The 22137-nt window shown below is 52.2% G+C and overlaps 1 protein-coding gene across 14 annotated transcripts in view; it reads right to left on the minus strand.

The window, feature by feature from the left end:
• Nucleotides 1-22137, minus strand: part of SCRIB (scribble planar cell polarity protein) — a 97446-nt gene that overhangs the window by 26744 nt on the left and 48565 nt on the right. For 8 of the 14 annotated variants that reach the window (XM_069005656.1, XM_069005652.1, XM_069005651.1 and 5 more), the window contains 12 exons: nucleotides 21332-21646; nucleotides 20536-20616; nucleotides 15477-15734; nucleotides 14811-14921; nucleotides 13475-13651; nucleotides 12957-13073; nucleotides 11153-11341; nucleotides 10269-10388; nucleotides 9966-10022; nucleotides 6632-6688; nucleotides 5855-5938; nucleotides 1351-1737 (listed from right to left, as the gene is read on the minus strand). In XM_069005656.1, the coding sequence (XP_068861757.1) occupies nucleotides 1351-1737; nucleotides 5855-5938; nucleotides 6632-6688; nucleotides 9966-10022; nucleotides 10269-10388; nucleotides 11153-11341; nucleotides 12957-13073; nucleotides 13475-13651; nucleotides 14811-14921; nucleotides 15477-15734; nucleotides 20536-20616; nucleotides 21332-21646 (1953 nt within the window). The remainder of the gene's footprint in view (nucleotides 1-1350; nucleotides 1738-5854; nucleotides 5939-6631; nucleotides 6689-9965; nucleotides 10023-10268; nucleotides 10389-11152; nucleotides 11342-12956; nucleotides 13074-13474; nucleotides 13652-14810; nucleotides 14922-15476; nucleotides 15735-20535; nucleotides 20617-21331; nucleotides 21647-22137) is intronic. The other 6 variants (XM_069005660.1, XM_069005659.1, XM_069005658.1 and 3 more) reach the window with 3 other exon arrangements.

A 22137-nucleotide genomic window follows, 5' to 3' on the forward strand; every position in this document is an offset into this window, starting at 1 on the left:
CCAGAAACAGCAAGAGAATGATGTTAAACATTGGAACCAGGACCATATCCCAGTGCCCTGTGAGGCCAGCTGGATCAGGTTACAGCCTCTGCCTCACAGCGTGTCCCAGGAATCCTCTTTCCTCACTCTTCACAGCACTCACAGGCAGGGTCACGGTGCAGGCAAACCTCCTGCTGCACAGACACTGAGCAAAAAAAGCCATTCCTGGCTGGAGGAAGACAGGGCTCTCCTCACTTCCAGAGGAACCTCTGGCACTGATGCTCGGCTGAGCCAGCCAACAGCCCGGCCCAAGAGCTGAGCAGAGAGCAGCGTCCCAGGAACCCCCTGTACTCTGACTGCAGAACGGAGGAGCACGTTTCAGAAGTATTTCAAATGCCTTAATGTAGAAGCAGGTCATCTGGGATTTAGGGAACTATTTAGGCAAACCTACAGTTCCCAGTCACTAATACCACAGCCACACACATGCTCAGTTGATTCAAGTCAGTCTTGGGCAACAGTATTTAGACAGACCAAGCCTAAAGTGACCTGAAGTTTATACTGGAGCACAGATTCCAGATACCTTGCTCTAAGCTCACCTGGCTACACACCTGTGGAACTCCTACCAAGGAACTGAAACACCTCCAAGATCACTATAGCTGAGGATTGGGTTTGTTGATTGGTTGGTTTATCCTCTGTGTATGGGGCTGTTTATGTGGGGTTGTTTTGCTTTTCAGACCTCCCAAAAGGCTGCTGAAAAAGGAAGAAGAGGAGAGCAACATGGTGCTCATCTGGAGGATGGTATCTTTGGATCTAGTCTGTGCTCCACCACAGGTTCCCTGTGCAACAGCAGGAACGTCAAATACAAACAGATTTCCCAGAGCAGAAAGCAAAGTTCTCCCTTGAAATTGCAAAGTCTTAAATCTACTGAATAGTGTCCCTTGGAGGAGCAGCTCCTGGGCTGCGGATCAACTGTGCTTTTCAGATGTCTAGGAAGGGCTGTGTTCAAGCCCAGGAATGGAAGTGTGGCACCAGCACTGATCTTCTACTAGTCCTGCCAGCTCCCTGCTGCCAGCTAAGCAGGCAGGGATGCCACTGCTCCCAGCCAGACCCAGAGGGACAGCGCGGAAGTCACAGATGCCATCCTGTCCCCTCAGCAGGGCCTGGCAGTGCATGTGCCGCTATCACCAGGGTGCATTAGTGGCTGGAGGATGACACACTGACCGCTGGGGACCGATGGCCCCTGTACACAGTGCTGGGGGCACACAGGTTGGGGGAACCGGCCCACGGGCGCCGTGCTGCCCGGCACCGGGGTTTAGTAGGGTGCAGTGGCTCGACTGTGTGAGTGCATGCCACACGCTACACACTGCTTGCCTTGGAGTACAGGCTGGTCTTCAGCACGCCCCCCCTGCCATAGCCCAGGGGGGGCCCCCCCAGGCCAGCCGTGCCTGTGGCCTTGCCCCTGCGGTTGGCCACCACAAAGGGGTTCTCACTGAAGGGGATGGGCTGCGAGTCGATCAAACACTCTGGCGTCTCTGGCAGCTGCTCCTGGGACAAGGGACACCCCACGGGGTCCTGCTTGTCTCCCTGGGGCTGTTCTGCCCCGCTCGTGTGCTGGCGGGGAGGTGTGGGGTGCCGGGGGGGCCTGGTTGCGCCTGCCGCTGGGTCCGGGGACACCTCCCGGCTGTCCCATGCCGTGGGCAGGGACAGCACCGCGCAGTCACCCTCCATGCTGGAGCTGGGCTTAGCACACTGAACAGGCTGAGAGGAAAACAGAAGGATCAGAGAGAAATAAGGAGAACAGAGTAAAGAAGAGGAGGGAGAAAATACAGAGCAGCTGCTGAAGGACAGGGGAGAGAATTCCAGTGCTAATGCCCACACACCATCCCGACCCTCTCTCCTGCTCTACCACCAGTCTGTGACCCCCAATGTCACTTCCAGGAGAGGACCTCGCCATGCACACATACCCTGGGGAACTGACAGATACTCCCTGCGCTCCTCCAACTCACACACATTCCTGCAGCTGCTCCCCAGCCAAACTCATTTCCAGCACCTGTACAAGCACACGTTCCCCCCCGCTCACCTCAGCACACAGAATCACAGAATAGTAGTTGGGGTTGGAAGGCACCTCTGGAGATCATCCAGTTCAACCCCCACTTCACTGAGCCCCACCGCCTACAGCCCAGCCTCTACTGTCACCCCAACACTGCCACACAGTCACACAACACCCGCTCCCTGCACTTCCACCACACCTGCACAGGTGAACATGCTCTAATGGCCCCACTGCACCACAACACACCCAAAACACCAGAGCTCACTGCAGCGGACAGAGCACAGACCCTTTGGGTGGCTCTTGCTGATGGCAGGACTGAGGCAGTCCCAGCTCTGTTGGGGCCCAATGCACACAGCCCAAATGAAGCCCTGACCCTTCCTCTTAATGCCATAGAAGAGAGTTTGTTACCACAGCCAGAGCCTTCCTTAGGGGAGCAGTGAGAATCAGAGAGCAAAGACCAAAGCTTCCATCCAAGTGCCTCCAGGGAGCAGAAAGACCTCTCCCGCTCAGAGCACATTCTTCAGGTCCTGTGTCATGGCAGTGGTCACCAAAATAGCTCTCAAGGGTGGGCTGGTGACTACAATGGCAGCTGGGAGGCTCAGGAATTTCAGAGGCCCTCCCTTAACCCCCAACCCAACCTCTGTGGTTGGCAGAGCCCTGGCTCATATCGTGTTTCCTCATCAGTGAAGCCTGTGCTACCCTGAGAAATTCTGCTGTTGTGGCTACGTGATTTTTCAGTGTAAAAACCCTACTTCTAACCACTTTTCCCCAGAGTGCCATAATGCCTGACAGTCAGTGGGGAGCCTCAATCCCTGTTTTGCTGTTGGACCCGACTGGAACTGGGCTGGATCTGTGTCTTGCTGTGAGCTCCAGCTCCTGCTGCAGTGTGTCCTGGTGAGGGATTCCTCGCTCCCCAGCCTCACTGGGGCCATTCCTGTCAGACAAGCCACAATTTCTATTTTGGGTGAGCAAAAATTTAGGCAATGCAGCGTGCTTTCCCAGCTTGCAGACAAGACAGACGTGCTACCCTGCATCCTCCCTGGCACTGAAAGAAATCCAATCTTAAATCCGATGAACAAGTGAAAAAAAAGAATCAATGGCAAGAAACTGAAGAGAAATAGATTCAGAACAGAAAGCACGGGTTGCTAATTAACTAACCATGGTGACCTGGTACTGGGATATGTCAAATCTTCTCCATTTCTCATAGTCCAGAAAGCAAAACTGGACTTGAATCATTTTGCTGTGATCAGTCCCTCAAAGGTCTGGCTTTCATTCCTGTTCAATGCAGAAGATAGAGACTGTAACAGCTCTTTGACTTCTGTAAGGGAAATGTCAGAGCCACAGAATCCCAGGATGGTTTGGGTGGGAAGGGACCTGAAAACTCATCATGTTCCACCCCCTTGCCATAGGCAGGGACACCTTCCATTAAACCAGGTTGCTCCAAGTCTCATCCAACCTGGCCTTGGACACTTCCAGGAACAGGGCAGCTACAGCCTCTATCCAGATGCTGCAGTGCACTGGGTGCAAGGCCGAAGAGCATCACTCAAACCAGCATTCCCAGGCTGCTTCCAATGGGAGTTTTCACTTTGGCTTAGAACAGTGGACAAACAGAACAGGCCTCTCACCAGCCTTTGTTAAATCCTGCTCACAAAGGGACCCAGATGTAGCAACACAGATCGATCCAAGACAGACAACCACCTGCTCCCTTCTCTGGGGACCATTCTTGGAGAATCCTTATGACTAATTCCACCCACAGTTACAGTGGTCAGTGGAGAGATCTACACCTCCTGTTCCACAGTGGACAGATGGACCTGCACCTCCTCCTGCTCCACATCAAGAAAAGATCTTCGTGTCCCATGGTGAGGACAGGAACTGTTCCCTGCAGCTCCCTCACGGGGAACTATGCAGCAGTAAAAGACACCCAGTCACTGTTTAGAGGAGAACGTACGTGGTGAGAATTGGCCTGGAGGCAGGAAGAAAGAGAAAACCACAATGGGAACAGGGCAAGAGCACCAGTCCTCTGGAGGAGGTTGTCCAGAGATAAACGATCTGTTACTGACCTGCCTGCTCTTCCACTGGCCAGACTGATCCTGGCTGAGTCTTCCAGCAGTCACCTAACAAGCCAGGGCAGCTCCTGAAAGACCACCAGAACTTCCCTCTCCCTACACCAGAACCTCCCCGTCTCCATGATCCAGGCAGATGTACTTTTCAAACCAGAGCAAAGACAGGGTTAGTGACAGCTGCACAAACATAGGCACCCACGGACCCTTCCTTGTGATGGGACATTTATAGATGCCGCCCATCACCGTGGCATTCCAGCATGCTCAGCCCCACATTCCCGTGCCTGGCATTCCCAGGCTGACACCGGCTGCAAGGCACAAGCCCCACAATGCTGCTCTGCTCTGGACCACACTCGAGCTGTCCCGCACGGAGGCAGCTGCTGCCTGGGGCTGACTCTCCCCCTCTTCCAGCTCCTGAGTTACACTCAGAGATACTAAAAATAAACCTTTTCCTGATCCTGCTTTTTTCTGTGAACAGCAAAAGGGAAAAACCAAAACCTGGGAAGTGTGGGAACAAAAGGAGGCAGAGCTGGAGCCAAAGCAGAGCTGTTATTGGAGTAAGGCCTGGAGTAACAGAGGAAAGGGAACAGGAGAGGAGACCTGTCTGCATGGAATGAGATGGAGACAGGAAAAGTGAAAGGGATGATCCTGAAACACCGGAATGGGAATGCAGAATGGGATGATGACAGCAAACGGAGATCTTGCTGCAACAGGAGGAAAGGAAAAAGACTGAGGATGTGTGAAGGAGCAGGCAGAAACCCAGTAGAATGGGGGTGATGCAGGAAAGATAAAAGGAAGAAAAGATGGAGAGGTGAGATTTTAAACAACACAGGAGAGAGGTAAGTTTGTAATCTGTGAAGTTTGTGAAATCTGGAATTTCTCTTGGCCACTAAATATGAGGGACTGCCAGGCAGGACACAGGGCAGGAATGCCCACGGCAGGAGTCACAATACACAACATGATACACGAGCCACGGGGCTCGATCACGACACACAGCCACAGCCACTTCACCTTCTGCAGGCCTGGGGGAATCTTGGCTTTAATAGAATCTCAGGGTAGTTTGGATTGGAAGGGACCCTGCAGACCAGCCAGTTCCACTCCCTGCCATGGGACACTTCCACTAGACCACCAGTGGTAGACACTTCCCCGAGAGGGATGGCTCCAAGCACTGTCCAACCTGGCCTTACACTTTTCCTATTTTCAATACTTTCAGCAGCCTCATCCCTCCTCTTTCCTAAACACCATCCCACCACGGATTTACAACTGAGCTGTGCACACAACACTGTCATCACTGTCTCAGGAAGAATCTTTCTCTCCCTCCTTGGCAGCTTTTTGGAGCCTCTTCCTTCCACAACAAATCCCTGAATTCTCCCACTCACAGCCCCTTCTCTCCCACCAGGCTGTTTTCTTCTGCCTTGTTCCCAACTCTGCTTTTTGGAACTTCTCGAACTTTGCCTCTTCCCTTCCCAAAAGGCAAAGCTACCTGGCTCTTGCTCTCCTCATTTTCTTATTCCCATCTTTCTTTTGCAGCTACCTGCTGTTTCAGTGCCTGAGTCCCCCACAGTTCTGCTTCCCAGTTTTGCTTTGCAAAGGATGCTGTCACATCCCACACCATGGCACAGGTGGAGGGCAGCTAAAGGAACCACCATGGCCTTCTCTGTTGGGATCCCCACCTCCACAGCCCCTCACTGCCTCCCCTGCAGGGACCCCTACCTCCACAGCCCCCCATGGCCTCCCCCCACAGAAGCCCTCATCCCCCACTCACGCCACGGTTGCCTCTCTGCAGGCCACTGCTGGGCAGTGCTGCCAGGGTCCGGTAGTCCAGGCGCAGGGGTTCACTGGGGATGTTCTGGAGAGGGGTAGAAAAACATAAACACCAGGAAAGGTCAGGCCCAAAGTCAACTAAATCAATGAGAAAGACCAATAAAAAGGGAACCACCCCAGTAATAACCAGGCCTTATCTCCAAACTCGTCAGAGTTCCCACTGCCTGGAAAAAGCTGGAATTGTTTGAAACACAACCATGTGAACTCACGGCAGGAGCCAGGCTTGAGAAACCCTGCAGAGAACGTGTCACTGTGGACCCCTGGTCACCCATTACTGCTCAGATCCCTCCACTCCTCCTGCCCCCATGTCCACTTCCTTATGGAGGAGAGAATGTGCCATACCTACCCGTTTGCTCCAACAGCATCCAGAATGGCTGGATCTGGACATGTTTAAGAAAGCAAGTCTCCAATTCCTCTACCGTTTCTTTTTCCAACCTTAACTCACATTCACTGTACAACTTCATTCAATTTTGCTTCCCATGTGTTGTCTTTCTAAGCCTAAATAGAAGCCAAAGTTTCTAACCCAGCCCCTGTTTTCCTCAATCCCTTACACGCTTCTTCAGTTCTGATCTCTTATCCCCAAAGCCACATCCTTTTAGGGGAGGGAGTGGAAAACACAAGCTTTGGGGAACAAATTCTTTTTGGGGATTTCTCCAGTCTTCCAGTCTAGCTGTAGCCCTTTTCTGGGACTCTCCAGCCCTTCCCCTGTGCTGCTCACCTCCGCTTCCTCCTCAAGCTGCTGCGTGGCTGCCTCCCGCTCCCTACGCATCCGCTCCTTCCACGGGACAGAACGGAGCCAGAGCAGAGAGACAAGAGAGAGGCAGAGAGGTCACACATGCTGGGCAGGAACTACTGAGGGAACAGAGATGCAGTGCCAGCACGAGGAGAGTGGGAGCAGAACCCCAGCACGAACACTGGGACTGGGGAAGGAGGAGCTGGAATTTGGCACTTGCATCATTATCACCAGCAGAATGGACAGGGACAGAACAAGATGATCTGGGTGCCACAGGTGAGAGGTGAGAGCAGGTGTCCCCAAGATCCTCAGCAGGGACAATCCTGGGGAAAGTAAGGAGAGCTACAGTGCCCCCAAGCATAAGCTACACCAGCACCAAGGGAGGGGAGGAGTTTGCTCATTGCTGGAAGAGACACCTCGATGGAGCACAGACAGGACAGGCTGGAAGGGAATGGAAAAACAAACCTACAGAGCACAGGCCTTGCTGGCTTATAGCATCACATACAGAATGATGCAAATACGAATGGTCTTGGCACAAGGTCAGCTCAGCACCAGCTGTCAGCCCACAGTCACTCAGCACTGCAGGGACATTAGAGAGTGACCAGTGACTAATCCCAAAAGCTCCAGCCACAGGCTTGCTCCCAGGCTGCAAGAGGAAGGGAACAGCGCGGGACTTGTCCTAAGGACTGATTTCTGTGCACTGATATTTCTATGACTTGTCACCCAGCACCTCTGGGCAGAGCCAGGCCTGGGGACAGCACAGCAGCATCCTTCCCTTCTCTTGTCATGGAACCCTCCCAGCTGCTCCTCCCAAGCAGGAACCAGATGGTCCAGAAGTCCTGACACTGGGAGGATGGGAGGTGGAAGGCAGCTTAGAGGGAGTCAACTGAAAATTCTGCTGAGCACCTGGGCCCTGTTCTTAAACAGATTCCATGCATTACAGATTACCACTGTCCCACATCACCCCTTGACCTCCAAGCAAGAACATGCAGCATGAGAAGACACTAATGCTCTGGAGGATCACAACTCCCAAAAGGATATTCAGGGATCTTAAAGTTTATTCTGCATATGGTTGTGCTTGTTTTGGCCAAGAGTTCTCTGTAGGGTGAAGGTTCCAGGTGACACTAATCTGGTGCATGACTCTTCTCTGAGGTCATATTCTGAGGAGTGGCAGGGGCACCAGTCAGCCCAGATGGAGCTGTGGCACACTCCAAATCCATCTCTGACAATATCTGGGGAGGACCTGGGTTAAGACTAGAAAAATAACTACAGCCACAGAACCAGGAGAGAGCACCAGGAATCAGTCCACAGAGACTCGGAGTTACTGACACTTCTACTAGAAACTGAATTATCAGAGAACTGAAGGCAAGAGGTGTCAGCAGTGAGTGGGTTTGAAAACTTCTACCATGAGTAGAGCAAAGGAATAATTCCTCCCAGTTGTTCAGTTCACAGCCTGCTGTGGGCTGGAGACACGTTTGGTCTCTATTGCTCTTGTGCAAGAACGAACATGAAACATTGAAGAGTAAGAAAAACGGTCCAAAAATGGTGACAGAAATTACCAGGGATCTGGCACTGAGATGGGAACTTCCTTCAGTATTCCAGTGGCCACCAAGGAGTGCTGGCTCCATCACTGGGATAAATTTAATCATCAAAACCAGTTTTAGAGACATAATCCCAGATTCAAGGTTTAAAAGGCCCAGCAGAAAAACATGTCTTTGCCCACAGGCCTCAGGATCCCGGGAGGTCCAAGGAGCCTGGAGCATCCATTGCTGCCTCCTCCTGGCACACCAAGGGAAGTGGCACCAAAATACATCAGCATTTTTTAAAATGAGATAAGGCCAAGGCTACTTCACAAATCTTAAAGGTTTTTCTGGCGTTTTTTTGACCCAAATATTTTTAAGTCATCTCAGTATAAATTTTGGCAAAATTTTTCTCTACCTGAGCCTGGACAAATGCCACCTGTTCAGCCCGAGCAGCACAGTTCGGGGCCACACTTAGTATATTCACAGGTGTTAGGAATGCTGATACTGACCCACTGTATCTGAAGTCTCCTGGAATGTATTTAAATCCATATATCCATATTCAAATCCATAAACTGCCAACATTAAAACTGGCAGGAATACCCTTTGCTCAAACAGAAACACTATAAAATCAGGTTTGCTGAAACCACATCAAATCACTCTGAGCTCCTTCCCAGGCAAGGAATGAGGCATTTTATAGGAAAAACCTAAATCTGATCTGAATTTCCCCTGCTCTGGGCTGAACCAAGAGAACTGCTGAGGTCCCTCCTATGCAAATTATTCAGAATGGTTTGGGTGGGAAGAGACCTTTCAGGGTCATCTAGTCCAACCCCTGCAATGAGGGACGTCTCCAAATGGATCAGGTTGAAGACCATTCTGTAAGGTCATTTGACTTCCATCCAGAATTGCCAACCTCACCCTGCTCTTGTGGGGCAGCAAATGTAAACAAGCTCAGAAATTGCAACTGCAGAGAGAACCCAGAGAAACTTCAGGTGTGTCTGAACCGGAAACCTGACTAAACACCTGTAAAATGGACACACTCATCTGCCAGGAGAGAAGACTTCCCACTGACAACACTGAAGAATTCAGTTTTACCTCTTCTTCCAACAACTCTGACTGGACAAATTACCATTTTAAGAGGGATGACTGGAAACTCTAAGTCCTCAAGGGGCTTGAGTCTGCTGATCTATTTCTGTGAAATTCTACTTCTGTGAAACTCTCTTTCTGTGCAAGGCTGAACCAGTGGGCAGAGACACAAAACTCTCACAGCAAAGCAGAGAAATGACCATGTGAACTGAGGAGCATAAAGCTGTGACTGATTAGCAGCATCACTTCTCCACTCAGGGCAGCTCAGAGCTGTGTGTTCTCATCTTTGCTCACAAAACCTCTGTCAGTCACAGGGTGCTGGACAGAGAAAACAGAGTAAATTTGGGACTTCCAAGCTCATTGGCCATTTTTCTTGAAGCTGCAGCTTGGCCAGGAGGTACCAGCAGGTAACAAGGGTGGCCTTTGTGAATATCACAGGAGCATCACCAGAGAGGTGCACAGGGAGGTACAGCAAAGCCAAAGAGCAGCCGGGGCAACAGAGCAGTGCACTACAGAGAGGGAATGCCCAGAGCTCTGCCCCATGGCACTGACAACGGGGCAGAGATCCAGAACTCCCATGGCACTGACAACAGGGCAGAGCTCCCCCTGGCACTACAATGGAGCAGAGATAACCTGTGACACCTTCCTTGGGACTCACAGGCTTGGCAGAGCCACTGCCACGAACAGATTCTGCTACACAAATTATCTCTCACCACTTTCTCCATTTCTTCTCTCTCCCACTGAGTGGCTTCTCTCACCATTTCCATCTCCTAGGAGAGAGCAGAGTTAGAGCCACCTCACCCAGTGCTCTCTCCACACCTGCAGCATCTAGAACCTCATGAAGGTGTCACAGGCCCATCCTAGCGTGATCCTGATCCAAGTGCTGGGTCCTGCTGATCCCATGCCATGTGCACTGCCCATTACACTGCAGGCTGCATGCACCAAGGGAGACACTAGAAATTTCCAGAAACTGCTTTCACTCTGTAACACACTCCCAGTTCAGCCACAGCACACACCTTCTGCAGGATCTCCACCTCCTCGGGGCTCAGATCCCGGTCGATGGAGGAGATACTCTCCAGGCTGTTCTTGCGCCCAATGCCAGCAGCAAAAGGGTTTGCAATGATTCCTGGGGACATCTGCAAAGCAAGAGGCAAATCACACCTGGTGGAAGCCCACAGAGGGCCATTCCGAAAATTCCCTATTCCAGGCTCCCAGATACAGAGTACCAGGACAATCCCAACCAAGTCAGAACCAGAACTCTTTCAACAACTTGAAACCTTATTCCATAGAATCCCAGACTGGTTTGGGTTGGAAGAGACTTTGAGAGCACCCAGCTCTATCTATCCCTGCTATTTCAGCTGACAATTGTTCGAGGAATCTGAGGTCTAAGTAAGCTGAATTTAAATTGATCCAGGTGCAAGAAGCGGATAAAGGTGAGCAGGGATCGCATTCGTGTTCTACTGGAGAATACAAAAGCTGACTAGCTAAGCCTTGGAAACAGAAATCAGAGACGGCACAGGATTGCTCCAGGGAAGTTTTACCCTGTGGGGAAAGATGAATACCAGTTAAGAGCCAGAGCATTTATTATAAATGTAACACTGGCCAAGAAAAAATGGGCATAACCGAGTGCAAATGATCTTGAAAACTTTTTTTTCAGTGCAGTGCTATTGTGGGACTGTTCTGGAACCAGGAGAAGAAAGTCCTGAGGGACCACTGCTTTTCTGGACTGAAGACCCCCTCCAGTTCATATCATAGGTCAGACTTTGAAACCTGGGACCTCAAAAAACCAAAAAAATCTACAGCAAAAGGTTAGGAAAATCCAGCATTCTGTGAAGAAAGAGGTGGGATCCATGTGGTGGGATTCTGGTCACTCCAAGGGCACCTGCACTCCAGTCCTCACCTCGATGGCAGCCGCAGCCTTGGGGTCAAAGCCATCACACACCAACACGAGGAGCGCATCGCCCACACCGCGGAGGATCTGCACAGCTTCCGTGTGCGTCATTCCCAGCAGGCTCTGGTGATTCACCTCCAGGATCCGCATCCCCACCTTCAGGCGGCCATCCCGGGCTGCAGCCCCAGAGGAGCTCACCTGGAACGTACCGGGGAGTCACTGGAGCAGGTCAGAGACGATGGGAGAGCACAGGACCATGGAGGGGAAGGAGCAGACAGCACACACAGGGAACGGGGACAACAGCCCGCGGCTGCAAGCCAGGGGAGGCATCTGGAAGTAGTATGGAAAGGGCAGAAAAGGAGAAACCTGTACAGGCTGGTGGAGGGAACAGGTGTGGAAGGATCTTTTATGTGAGATAAAATAATGTGAATTTGAAATGTGTTGTCCCAAGGAAAGAAGCAGGTGAGAAGGAAAAGCTCTCACATCATGATGCATCGCATGGAAAGAGAAATCATTTTGTGGTGGGAGAGAGACACAATGGAAATGCAAATGAAGACAAACTAAGGAGGAAGGAGGCAGGGATCAGACATGCAAAGAGGAAGAAGAGGAAAAGTACCACTTTGTCTCTTGGTTACCAGAAATACACAGTGCAAATCAGAGGCAGGAAAACCCCTCCGGATAGGGCAGGTAAGAGAGGTTGAGGGGAGTAACACAGCTCAAGGGAGAGCAGGGAAGTTCAGAGTTTTGGTTCTCTGCAGGCTAAAACAACCAGTATTTGGAAAAACAGGGAGGGGAAATGGGATAAACTAACTCTGCACCATGACTAAACTGTGAACCTTCCAACCCCCAAATGCTGTAAGGCTGCAGGAGAGAAAACCAGACCCAATTATTAGAAATAACTGTCAGTTAGAATAATCCCAGGTTTTCTTTTCCTGCTGTTACAAATGTCCCAGGTGAACGTGCAACTGCCACTCAGAAAGAGGGAATTTATTCTCTTAACTTTAGAACTCAGATAAAACAGTTACATAATGACAAATGCTGAGTGTTCCCTTGCCTTAACAGCAACCAGTGATCAATTATCAGGGCTGACTGGCAATTATGGAGTGTCTTCAGCCATGAGGATCTCATACCAGTTTCTACCCCAAAAAAACAGGTAAAGAGGGAACCAGCGACACTAAGGTGAACAGCTGGAGTCCTCTTTGTCAGCAGCAAGACCAAAATGACACCACTTATTGCTGTGCTCCACTGCCAGCAAAGAAGAAGCAATAAAAACTTTTTGGGAAGGGTTGGGAGGAGCATAAACTGGTAAGTGTAAGTTGAACAAGAAAACGTGTTATTTGTGGGGGAAAAGTTATGTGAAAAGTACGTGTGACAAAAGCAGTCACTTAAAAAAGGAAAAAAGTTACACATGGAGTGCATGACACAGGAGAAAAGGTTACAAAATTCCTGAGGCTTTCCATGGAAGGAGGAAAGAGTTTGCATGTCTAAGTGGGCAGGAAGCCACAGGCACACAGGGACCAATAGGAATGTGGGTAAAAGGAAAGATGTGTGAGTTTGCATTATAGAAAAAAACACAAGAGAAGGAACACAAAGGCAAACAAAGGCAAACAAGAAATAAAAGAAGAAATTGTGTAGCTGTTGTAGAGGAGGAAATATGAAAGGACAAGGATTTGTCTCCTTTGCTGGAGGGACAATCTCCAGAACTGATGCACCAGTGAAAGCTGAGAGCGAATTCCAACAGCTCCCCCAGGGATCACCCTTCTCCTTGGCACTGCCTGCACAGCACCAACCTGCACGGTTACTGCTCTGGTACCTTGGAGATGAAGATGCCTTCATCAGTGGGATCAAACGGATTGCCAGCATGGCCCTTTGCTCCACCCCGGATGCTGATGCCCAGCTTCTCTCCTGGAGCTTTTTCAATGCATATTTCCTGGAAACACAGAAAAGTCTCCTTGTTTCTGGGCCAAGCTCAGCGGAGGGAACTCTCCTCCGAGCGACCACAATTCTAAATGCCCTGAAAAGGGCCTGAATTAGCCCCATCCCTCATCTGGCAGTTTATTCCTGTTGGTGAGGACCTGCCCTTTTCTGTTCATGCTCACATCTGATATCTCATCATTCTCTGACAACAGAGTCACCATGGCCACGGCACGAGATCCTCACCACTCCCCAGCTGGAGATGCACTTACAAGAGACTGGATTCTGCCAAAGGAGGAGGAAATTCCAACCAGGAGTCTGGTTGTATCCTAGTCCCAGACCTCCAGCCCGGTAAGAAACTTGCCTCCAGAAACAACCCTGTGTGATTCCCCCCCAGCCCTCTCACTTGGAACCCACCTGCATCCCAGGTGGAGGTGGGTCTCTCCGGACCACCATGGTGAGTTCCTGAGCATTGGAGAGCAGCGCATTCACGGCTTCCTGGTGGGTGGCATGGCGCAGGTCAATGCTGTTCACCTCCAGAATCCTGTCCCCGACGCGGAGCCCGCTGCGCGACGCCAGCCCCCGGGGAATGACCTGCGGAGAACCATTAACACAGCTAGAGAAGGGAAGCCCATCTCTCCTTGGAGATGTGATTGTGTCCCCAGGCATCCTCCAACACCCTGCAGGCCTGCTCTGACTCCTTTTCTGCAGACGAAGTTCCCTAAGAGGTGACGTATCTGGGAACACTGGTGAAGAATGAAGTGGGATGTGCTTTGAGGTGCATTTCTGCATGTTATTCTCATATTCCCAATTTACTCTGAACCAATCCTGTGCTGTTTTGCCATTATTTTGCCCATGACTGTAACCAGGACTGACAGCAATTCCAGTCTTTACCCAGTGCTCTACAGGGGCTCCTGAGAGCTACAGAGGGACTAAACCTATAACCAAACCTGTGTTCCTGGTGAAACAAAGGAGTCAGCAAGGAAAGGGTGAAACCTGTGAGCACATGGGCAAGTAGGGATGGCGGGAAAGAGTTAGTTAGGCTTTGAGAAGAGCAAATCCTGCCTCATTGACCTGCTGATGCACTCCAAGAGAAACCATGGGCACATGAAGGAATAGATCTGGCACGCATCACTCCTAGAATTCCCAAGCCCTAACAAGCCACAGGTGTCAGAGGAGTCAGATTTGGCATCCCCAAGTGACAAGAGAAGTCAGGAAGTAGAAAGGGCTCAGCAGGAATCCAGCATCCCTATTCCAATGAGCATGGATGTGCAGGACTGTGAGGGAATGGGCTGCACACAGTGGCCAGCCTGTGTGCTGTCCCTAAATGGCAAATGATGTCACCACTGGAATGGAAACGTGGGATCAAAGGACACTGGCCTGAATGCAGCAGAGCAGTTCTGGGTGTACCAGTAGTCACACACTCATCCCACTAGCCCTTTCCCAGTAATGACTGGCTTTCTGCAATGCCAGCATCTCCCCAGGACTAAGTAAAGCCAACATGAACTCAGCAATTTCAAAAGCTAACTGGGATTCCTCCAAAGGGTTCAGCATGGATTATATAGGTTTTTTTACATGCCCACAGATGGCTCCAGCAGCAGCAGCACATCCAGTACAACCCTTCACACATCGCCCTCCTACCCCTTTATTTCACAAATCCATCCTGTACGTCTGGACTCATCAAAATCCTTCACCTTAATCCCAATAATTCAACAGCTCAGGAACACTCAGGGCAGCTCTCCTGGGACTCTACCTTGGAGATGAAGACACCCGGCTCATGAATCCCAAAGGGATGACTGGAATGGTCACTGCCTCCGACGATGCTGAGGCCCAGGGGACCACCTGCTTTCACCAGGTGAATTTCCTTGAGGGAACAAGAAGCAGTGTCAAAGGGAATGAAGGATATCACATACAGACCACAAACACTGACAGAGCCAGGGAGGTGAACACTCACGGGACAAAGGGGTTCCCCATGTGGGACTCTGCAACCTGGAGAAGAGCTAGAATGGGGCTCCAAGAGAGCTGGAGAGGGATTTTGGACAAGGGCTTGGAGTGACAACACAAGGAGAATGGGTTCCCCCTGAGAGTGGGCAGGGTTAGATGGGATCTTGGAAAGAAATCCTTCCCTGGGAGGGTGGGAAGGCCCTGGCACAGGTTGCCCAGATAAGCTGTGACTACTTCATCCCTTTTTCAAGGCCAGGTTGGACGGGGCTTGGAGCAAGCTGGGATATTGGAAAGTGTCCCCACACATGGCAGGTTGTGGGTCTGGATGGGCTTTCAGGTCCCTTCCAACCCAAGCCTTTCTACGATGACTTCTCCAGGCTCCAATAACCCAGCAGGTTGGTCCCCATCACAACACCAATCTTTCAAATGAAACCCAGCAGGATTGCACTGTCCCCCATTCCAAAGCCAAGCTCACCTCGATAGGGTACTGATCCTCCAGCCCTTTGGAGAGGTGGTTCCTCTGCGGCACAGGCGTCTCCTCGGGCGGGCTGTCCCCGGGGCCGGGGGGCGGCGGGGGGGAGTGCATACGCACGCGGGGCGTGCCAGGCGAGTCTCCCTCGCCGGGCTGCTCCGCGCCCTCTCTCTCTACCAGCAGCACGATGGTGGGGGAGGCCGCGGTAAGCAGCGCTACGGCCTGATCATGCCTGGCTTCTGTCATGTCTACCCCATTGATCTAGAACAACCCGCAAACTCAGCGTCAGACCATCACCCCGGCGCTTCCCGGCATTCCAGCGCTCAGCCAGGCCCCTGAGGAACCCTGCCCTGCTGGCACATGGCCCCTGCTCAAAGGCCTGTGACCCAAAGCACCTTGGAACTCTCCCAGCTCCCTCTGACCTGGCAAAGGAACACAGGCACCTGCTCATTCCCACCTGACCCCAATCCCCTTCCTAGACAGCTTTTCTGCCCCTTTCCCATGTTCCCTGCACACCTGGTGTCCTGCAGCACCACTGACATGGTGCTCAAGGGGACAACGCAGGCCAGGTGTGATGTTCCACCTCCTGCAGCCAAATGTCTCAACATGGGAGAAGAAGAAACAGTGATTGCCAGAGCAGTGCCACAACACAAGTATGTGCTGAAGCACCTGCTGCCTTGACACTGAGCCACCTGCCCTTATGAGTCACCCAGAGCCCAGACACGGACACTGAAGGCACAATTTGATGGGTGACAAGACCTGTCACTGGTCACTGGGCCACTGGCTGCTCATGCTGGGCAGGGTCATGGTAGCCTGGGGAAGATGCCAGCTCTAAGGCATTAAAAGCGACCCCAGGTAGAGAGAGACTTGAAACAACAGAGAGCCTTTCCTACAAAATTAAAATTTAAAACAGACTCCTTAGAAACTCAAAGGACCGGAAAGGACATGACTGTTCTCCATGGATGTACAAGGGGGCAGAAACCTGAGGAGAGCCAAGCTGAGGGAACACAGCCAAAACAAAACTTGACAAGAAAACGTTGAAGCTGAAAATTAAAAGGCATCTAGTCATTAGCTTCTGGAAAAGCTTTCCAAACGAACGATGAAGACATGAAAACAGCAGCTGCCAAGATGGGGTTTGATCAGCTCATGAAATAACAACCTGACTGTAACAGTCACAGCAACTGGGCTTTGTAGCCCAACTCCCCGCTGCCTGATTCGCAGAAATATTGTTACTCCCCAGCTCCTTCACAGAGAGCAGTTTCTGGACTAAGCTGACACACACCATCTGACAGGACTGCGTCCAGCCTCCCTGTGACACTCCCAGCACTCACCCAACCTGCCCAGTCCCACCTATAGCTGTGGGTACTGCTCTCCTTAGGACAGGGAAGGAGAAGCACAAGTGGCCCTGTACTGTCCTGGGAACTCCACAGTGTCACCTCTGATGAGAGGACTGTCCCCAAAGAGACACCTCTGGCATGACCCAGAAGGATGTCAAGGCAGCAGCTGGCACGTGCCCGCAGGAAGAGGAAGGATGAAAGGGACCTGGGAAATGGCTGCTGAGCACAGGACACTGGGCATCAAGCAGGAAAGGTAATAAATTAACCACACAGGTGCACAGCTCTTAACGAAATGCAGGTAACAGATGAACGGCTCAGACACTCCGGGATGGATCCTTAATGCAATCACCAAAAGCAATTGCCCAAAGGAATCACTCACGTTAGTGAAATGCGACCAAGCTTGGCAACCGATTCGCAGAAGAAATGGAGATTATAAGGGGGTGTCTCAGCACAGGTCTTGTAGGAAACGGCCAAGTGGCTGCAGGAAGCTCGAAGGAGGTGTTGTGGGAATATGCAGCACTTATTATGGGATGTTTAACAGACCAGAAAGAGGACTGGAGGTGAGGAACAAGCACGGGGAAATACAGAGGGTGGAGAACACGAGGCTGCTGGTCAGTGCTGGTCTGGCCAAGCCCTGGGCCTGCTCTGCCTTCTCCCCACATTCTGTATGTTCTGTGCCAGTTCACACTGCTCTGGGTACATGTGTGAGAGCTACTGGTAAAATTCAAGCTGGACTAGCCAGCAAGTAGGAATCCAAAACGTGGGAAGACTCAAGAAGTGGCCCAGAAGCTGGATGAAAGGCTTGGGGTCTGACCAAAAAGCCTCAAAGACCTCGATGCTTGGGGCAGAGGCTGGAGACCCGCAGACATGAGCATTTACTTGAGTGAGTGAGGGAGCGATGTGCACGTTCCACCAGCAAACTGAACCCCAATGAGCTGGAGGGCAAGACCAGGGAGAAGCTGGCTGTTGCTCCTGCTCTGTGAGGATACTTGTGCTCAGGTGTGCACCTGTAAAGGTACTGCCCCCTTCCTGCCCCTGTGATCTGGAGCCAGCTGTGTCTGCAATGTGTTCCACGTTTGGAGTCTGCCCTTATCCCTGCTGATGGCTGCACCTGGGAGCAGGGAAAGCAGCAGCCACATGTCCAGGGGATTGGGAAGGGAGGATTCCTTGGGTTCTCTGATGGTTAACAAAAGCAACATGCAGGAGAGACTTGGCTCTTTGGTTCTATCACCACATCAAGGGCAAACATACTCATCGAGTGGGAGCAAGATGATCTTTAAGGTTCCTTCCAACCTAAGCCTTGCTCTGACTCTACGACACTACGATGACACCGCACAGACCTACCACAGCACGACCCACTCTCATTTCTCACATCCCCTCTGCTATTTTCCTGTCCCCGTCAGGATGAGAGTGGTCAGACAGGGTCGGACCAGAAGGGCATAGCGGTGCCTCCCCAGAGCAGGGACCAGGGCACAGGACTCCTGGAGTCAGAGGTGCATCACAGGTAACAGCCCTTGGTGCATTTTACCCAGTAATTCTCCACTACCTGGAAATCCTGGTGGCTCCCCAGCTTTGGGGCAGCTGATTTTCCATGGCCTTTATCTAGCTAGAGAGCAAGGCCAGCCATGCAGCATGGCTCTCCAGGGGGAAGGGACAGTGTCTGTCCTTTCCCTGCTCCACATGTTTCTCTGTGTGCCAGGGAACTATATTATCCTGGCAAATCTCTAAGGGGTCACACTGCCTCATTAGGACTTCACATGTCACCGACCACTATCTTAAATCTCCCCAGAGTCAGTTTTCTTCCCAGTCCCATCCCAAAAATCAGCTGCCCTTACCAACTGCTCCCAATCCTGCACTCTCCTTGCTAGACTCCCATCCCACAACTCCAACTCTCCAACACTCCCCCCAGCAGGTCCCTGTCCAGTGTCTTCCCCCACCAAAAAGACTCCCAACAAACAAAGGAATACAGAGAAGCTGGGAAGTGAGTGACAGTCACTGGGGAGTATTGAGGAGTGTTAACTCAGAGGGGACACCTAGGCTGGGCTCTTCAATCCATGTGCTCAAAGCTCCCTTTCTTAAAAGTCAAAGGAGCAATCCCAGTTCTCCTGAGGAGAAGTCCAGGAGGATTTAGAGCACAGGGGAAGAGCAGGAAGCTGTGCTGTATTTATTTTCTTAAGAAAACAGGAATTCTTTGGCAAAGTGAGAGCTGAGCAGGACCAGGAGACCATGGCTTTGGAAACAGGCCCTGACTGAGGGACCCATGACCTCTGTACCCAGCAAGGGTCCTCCCCTTCCCCATGCAGGTACAGGCAACCGGCACCCACATCCCAGAAATCATGGCATCTTGGAAGCTTTCCAATAGAACTGGGCAATTGCTGCTTCAAAAGATTGTGGTAAGCAGACTTGGAAGTGATGGCAATAGCCCTGGTGAGTGTTCTCCTGAAAGGTAACATGTTCCTGCATTCATCAGAGGTGAGCACAGGATCTGAACTTCAGTTGGTGCTCAGCACCAAACCTGTAGGGCCACACACTCCTCAGCACAGGTAACTAAGGGATGTCAGGACTAATGACAGCAATGCCTCATCCACGTCAAAATCTGGCAGAGGCCTGAACTCTGTAAGCCCTGAGCTCACACATCCCGTAAGGAATCCACTGCAAGCTATTACCAGGGAATTAGATCTGCTTTTCCTATGAAGCTGCCCATGGCTATAAATAGAGCTGCTGAAGCAGCGGAGACAGGTTTGACTTTTGAATCTGTTCTGAGATTTTTGTGTCCTTTTCACCACAGGTTGAACAAACCAACCCCAAACGATGGGCCTCAGTACCACGAGCAAATCCAAAATAATTCAGTCTATCTGGCATTAATCAGGGTCAGGGCTTGATTTTGGGGGGTGGGAAGCACTAGAAGAGAAGGAGAGACGCTATACCAGTTCAAGCTTCCTGCCAAGACACCAGTGTCAGACCTGGGCCTGAGCTCCACTAAAATGTTGTGCCTGAGCAAATACAACACAGCCCCAGCCCAGGGATAGAGCAGACAGAAGCCAGCACTGACAAGGCTGTATCAGTGTTTACTCACGCCAGCGCTGTGGTAACACGTGCTCTTACCACAGCTGCTGGGCCAGAAACCCACCACCAGCACCAGGATGTTGGAGGTTTCCCTCAGAGGCAGCATGCGAGCGTGGGAAGAGGGTCGGGAGGCTCAGGACAGGCTCCCCGCAGGAGGGGAGCGAGGACCAGTAGGCAGAGACATGAGGTTAGAGCAGTGAGAGCCGCACGGACAGGACGGGAGACTGGGGCCAGAGTTCCAAGCAAAGCACTGAGGTACCCCTGACCTGCTCCACAGCACCCTTGGGCAGCTCCTTCTGCTCCAGCCCACGCTGACCCTGCTACCCAACTGCACCCCAAAGGGCTCCCCCTCTCCCCGTGGCAGAGCCCCCGGGCTGCCACCCAGGCTCCAGAGGGACACCAGGCTGGGGCAGTGCTGCCATGTCCCCTCCCTCCACACCATTTCTGGGGAAAGCACTTGCATAAAGCATTTGGGGAAAAGGGAGCTGTAACTGCACCCACCACCAGACAGGGTACAACCACCCAAATTAAATGCTCTCCCAGAAGGTTCAGGAGCTGAGAAAAGGACCCCCAAAATCCAGCTCCAGTAACAGAGAAGCAGCCCCTGCACAAGGAAGGGCATGGAGCCGAGTCAGACCCTTCCTTGCACACTCACTCACCGAGATGACCCGGTCTCCGACGTGCAGGATCCCATCGCGGTGGGCTGCACCACCCTCTGCGATCCGGGAGATGAAGATCCCCTGGAGCACAGTCAGGAAGGTCAGAGCAGCCTGGGCTTTCCCTCACCTGAGCCTGGCTCTCCAGATCTGTTTCCAGACACCAGGCAGGTCTCGGTCCTCTCCTGTCCACAGACCCTTCCCCTGCCCTGATGCTTCCCTTTTGTTCCCCACTCCACACAAACCCTCTGCTCACAGAGCCCCTGGCAGCAAAGCCTTCCCGGGCCCAGAGCCTGGAATCTGTGCCAAAAGGGCAGTAGTAGGATTAGATGTCACTGGCAGGGATTTGGGAGCCCCAGCCCCCTTTGTTCTATAAATAAGGGGGAGAGGGATCTTGGACAAGGGCCTGGAGGGACAGCACAAGGGGGAATGGCTTCCCACTGACAGAGGGCAGGGATACATGAGATATTGGTAAGGAATTCTTCCCTGTGAGGGTGGTGAGGCCCTGGCACAGGTTGCCCAGAGAAGGCTGCCACATCTCTGAAAGTGTTCAAGGCCAGGTTGGACTGGGCTTGGAGCAACCTGGGATAGTGGAAGGTGTCCCTGGTCATGACAAGAGAATGGAATAGGTGAGGTTTAAGGTCCCTTTAAACCCAAACCATACTGGAATTCCATGGTTCCCTGACTTAAGAGCACCTGGCTCTCAGAGACCACCCGGACCACCAACCCAGGGCCAGGCTGCACTGCTGCACGCCTAGGGATGAGGAAGATTCGGGGATCCCAGGGGATCAGAACTGACCATGTCCCCAGCCCGGTAAGGAGTGGAGCCCTTGCCACCAGCAATGCTGAAGCCGAGGCCCTTCTCGTTGCGCATGAGGCAGGTGGAGAATCTTTCAGTGGCAGGCGCTCCCTCGGGACGCTCGGGGAAGCGCAGCCCCCCACGTCGCTCCCGCGGGCTGTAGTCATCCTCGGGGCGCAGGGGAGTGACGGTGATGGCATTCTCTGGCTCCACCATCCTTTCCCGCAGCACCGTCATGGAGACGGAGCTTCCCGACCCCCGCAGTGCTTCCACGGCCACGTGGTGCTCAGCACAGTGCAGGGACACGCCGTTCACCTAGACACAGAGCAGAGACAGCCCTCCCTCACGCACAGCCCTCACCTCAACACAGAGCAGAGACAGCCCCTCACAGAGCCCTCACCTCACACACAGCCCTCACCTCAACATAGAGCAGAGACAGCCCCTCACAGAGCCCTCACCTCACACACAGCCCTCACCTCAACATAGAGCAGAGACAGCCCCTCACAGAGCCCTCACCTCACACACAGCCCTCACCTCAACACAGAGCAGAGACAGCCCCTCACAGAGCCCTCACCTCAACACAGACAGAGACAGTCCCACACACAGCCCTCACCTCAACACAGCCCTCAACTCAACACAAACAGAGCAGGAACAACCCTCACCTCAACCACTGCTGCCTGAGGGAAGTGGCTCAGCCCTGCCACACCTGGGCCTCGTTCCCACAGGTGTGTCCAGACCTCTGGGAAATTTTCCTGCATTCCCATAGCACCTACTACCTGTCCCAGACCAGAGTAACCCAGGAAAGG

Source organism: Aphelocoma coerulescens, chromosome 2, assembly GCF_041296385.1.
Source record: "Aphelocoma coerulescens isolate FSJ_1873_10779 chromosome 2, UR_Acoe_1.0, whole genome shotgun sequence".
Taxonomy (NCBI): domain Eukaryota; kingdom Metazoa; phylum Chordata; class Aves; order Passeriformes; family Corvidae; genus Aphelocoma; species Aphelocoma coerulescens.